This window comes from Diachasmimorpha longicaudata, chromosome 3 (genome assembly GCF_034640455.1).
Source record: "Diachasmimorpha longicaudata isolate KC_UGA_2023 chromosome 3, iyDiaLong2, whole genome shotgun sequence".
NCBI classification, from domain to species: Eukaryota; Metazoa; Arthropoda; class Insecta; order Hymenoptera; family Braconidae; genus Diachasmimorpha; species Diachasmimorpha longicaudata.
The window spans coordinates 2,031,729-2,033,902 of NC_087227.1; the positions used below are offsets into that span (position 1 = coordinate 2,031,729).

Sequence of the window (2,174 nt, forward strand, 5' to 3'; positions counted from 1 at the left end):
CAAGGACGCTGTACCTATGGATTTGAAAATCGGGGATAAGGTACTACTGAAAAATGATGTCCTACGACGTGGAAGATCAAAGAAGTTAACTCAGCCCTGGATAGGCCCATACGAGATTATCGAGAGGAATGGTGAGGTTAACTACACCATCAGGTCGGGAACCAAACAAAAAACGCAGAGAGTCCACGTAAATCGGCTTCGACCCTTTATAGAAGCATGACTATATGGACCGCTGCCTCGGATTAACCTACCCTGTGGATTTCTGGAATTTTCTTGCCCGGGTGATAAGGAGATTTTCAGGAAAGGACTAGAACTGCAGATACATATAGTTTGTTTAATTAAACCATTTATTGTTGAAAGCGGTTACAGATACGTTGGAGGGACGCTCTATCACAGTATCATTAATATAATAATAGCCTGGATAATCCCACAGATAGGAGGCACAGATGTCGCACGTCCTTTCGCTATCGTCCAGGAACTGGGGCACGTGGCACGGTTGTGGAGCTGGAGTTTCTCCGAAGAGTCTTCGGAGGTTGAAGACGTCCTCTACGCCAGCCTCGATGTCGGAGCGTACGGGGAGATCCCAAAGGGCATTGAGATCTTTCCTACTACGAACCCTCCAGTCCCTCATCTTCACCTTGAATTCCAAGTTCAAGTACCCGGGATGATAGGGGTATCGATGGCGCTGAAATATTCCAAAAATAGCAAGGAATTAGCGAAAATAGAGACTTCGAATGGCAGTAAGAAACAGGGTAGTAAGAAAGTGAAGGAGGTATTCGTACTCACCAGATATTCGAATACGAAGTCGTCCATGGAGTGCCGCAGGTATGGATGGTTCCTCGAGGAACGATTCGAGCACAGCCGACCCCGAGTACAGGATGGGGAAGATCTTATCCGGTCCACATGGATGGAGAGATGCTGGAAGCAGTCGGAGACAGTGTGCCCAAATCGACCGCACTTAAAACACTTTCCGGCGTTCATGTTGTTGGTTCTTGGAATGTTAACTTCTTCACTGTTAACTTTTTGGAAGACTGTGGCCCAAACGGGGCGGCAGTCACTTTTATATTCAAGGGTGCTTCGTCATCAAGCATGGCGGCCATCGGGTTGGCGACATCGTCCACGTCAGGTAAAATTGAAAAGTTCAACGCACTTCCTGATTGACAAATCAAGGGACGCGCTAATTGTTATTGTCATGTGGCTAATGCTGGCGAGCATCGCGGAAGTTCGGGGGGAGGGACATGTGATTGAGAGATTCGTCCACACCCCGGGAATTTATTTTGAGCCAATTGGGAGATTGCATTTGAGCAACTACGTTTGGACGGTTGCTGCAAGCACGGATGGTGCATCATGGCTGGCGAGAGCTGATCAACTGCAGGAACATCTGAATTATACGAAGCAACTGTGCTTCAGGGCTGGACCATGGGGTTCCAACTTCCATCACCTCGTGGATCAATGGATTGTCGATTTCGAGGAAACGAGAAGCGTCATCACGGCGTTGTTTGGGTTAAATGAGAGGAGGAAGGGCCGTCGAGGTCTTATAAATGGTCTGGGCACGGTAGCCAAGTCACTTTTCGGGACTATGGATGCTGAAGATGAACGGGAAATACGCGAGAGGATTTCACGTCTGGAGGCTGGAGTTCAAGGGACACTGGATAGTTCTGGGAAGCAGTTGCAGATTGTTAACTCTACGCTTCTTCATCTCGCTCAAACGGAACAGATGATTCAGAAGAACGAAAACATCTTGTTGAGGTCTATCAAACAGATAAGGGATGAGGATACGCAGATGGCACACCGGCAACTCGTAGATGAGCATTTTTTGGTGGTCGAGGTCATCTACACTGGGGTGATGCGGGATGCTGCGAGATTAAAAAAACTGCTGACCGACTCCAAAGGGCTAATATTTGACACAGGAGTGTTCACGGAAGAGGGATTGGTCGACCTTCTCAGGAAAGCCAAATTACCGAAGGGTTTAAGTTTCCCCTTTGAGTTGGAGGTAGCAGGGGTACATGAACTGCAGGAGGTATCAACTGTTAGTGTATCCGCAGTTGGCATGAAAATCATCACGGTAATAGGAATACCCCTGGTGGATTTCCAAGCATTCGACGTTATGCTGATGCATAGCATTCCTGTGCGGACAACGAACGGGTATCACTCGTACTTGGAGGCATCAAATG

At 47.9% G+C, this 2,174-nt stretch overlaps 1 protein-coding gene across 1 annotated transcript; it reads right to left on the reverse strand.

Moving 5' to 3' along the window:
- Nucleotides 1-249: 249 nt before the first annotated feature.
- Nucleotides 250-1,162, reverse strand: LOC135160178 (uncharacterized). The gene is made up of 2 exons (XM_064116417.1): nucleotides 787-1,162; nucleotides 250-685 (listed from the first exon to the last, which is right to left on the reverse strand). Exons 1-2 carry the CDS (start codon nucleotides 979-981, stop codon nucleotides 335-337), a joined length of 546 nt encoding a protein of 181 aa, XP_063972487.1. The 5' UTR covers nucleotides 982-1,162; the 3' UTR covers nucleotides 250-334.
- Nucleotides 1,163-2,174: the final 1,012 nt, after the last annotated feature.

Excerpts from the sequence above, each read along its gene's own strand:
- LOC135160178 (XM_064116417.1), bottom strand. The coding sequence starts at position 981 with ATGAACGCCGGAAAGTGTTTTAAGTGCGGTCGATTTGGGCACACTGTC. Across the intron at positions 686-786 it reads ACTTCGTATTCGAATATCTG|CGCCATCGATACCCCTATCA; the intron begins GTGAGTACGAAT and ends GGAATATTTCAG.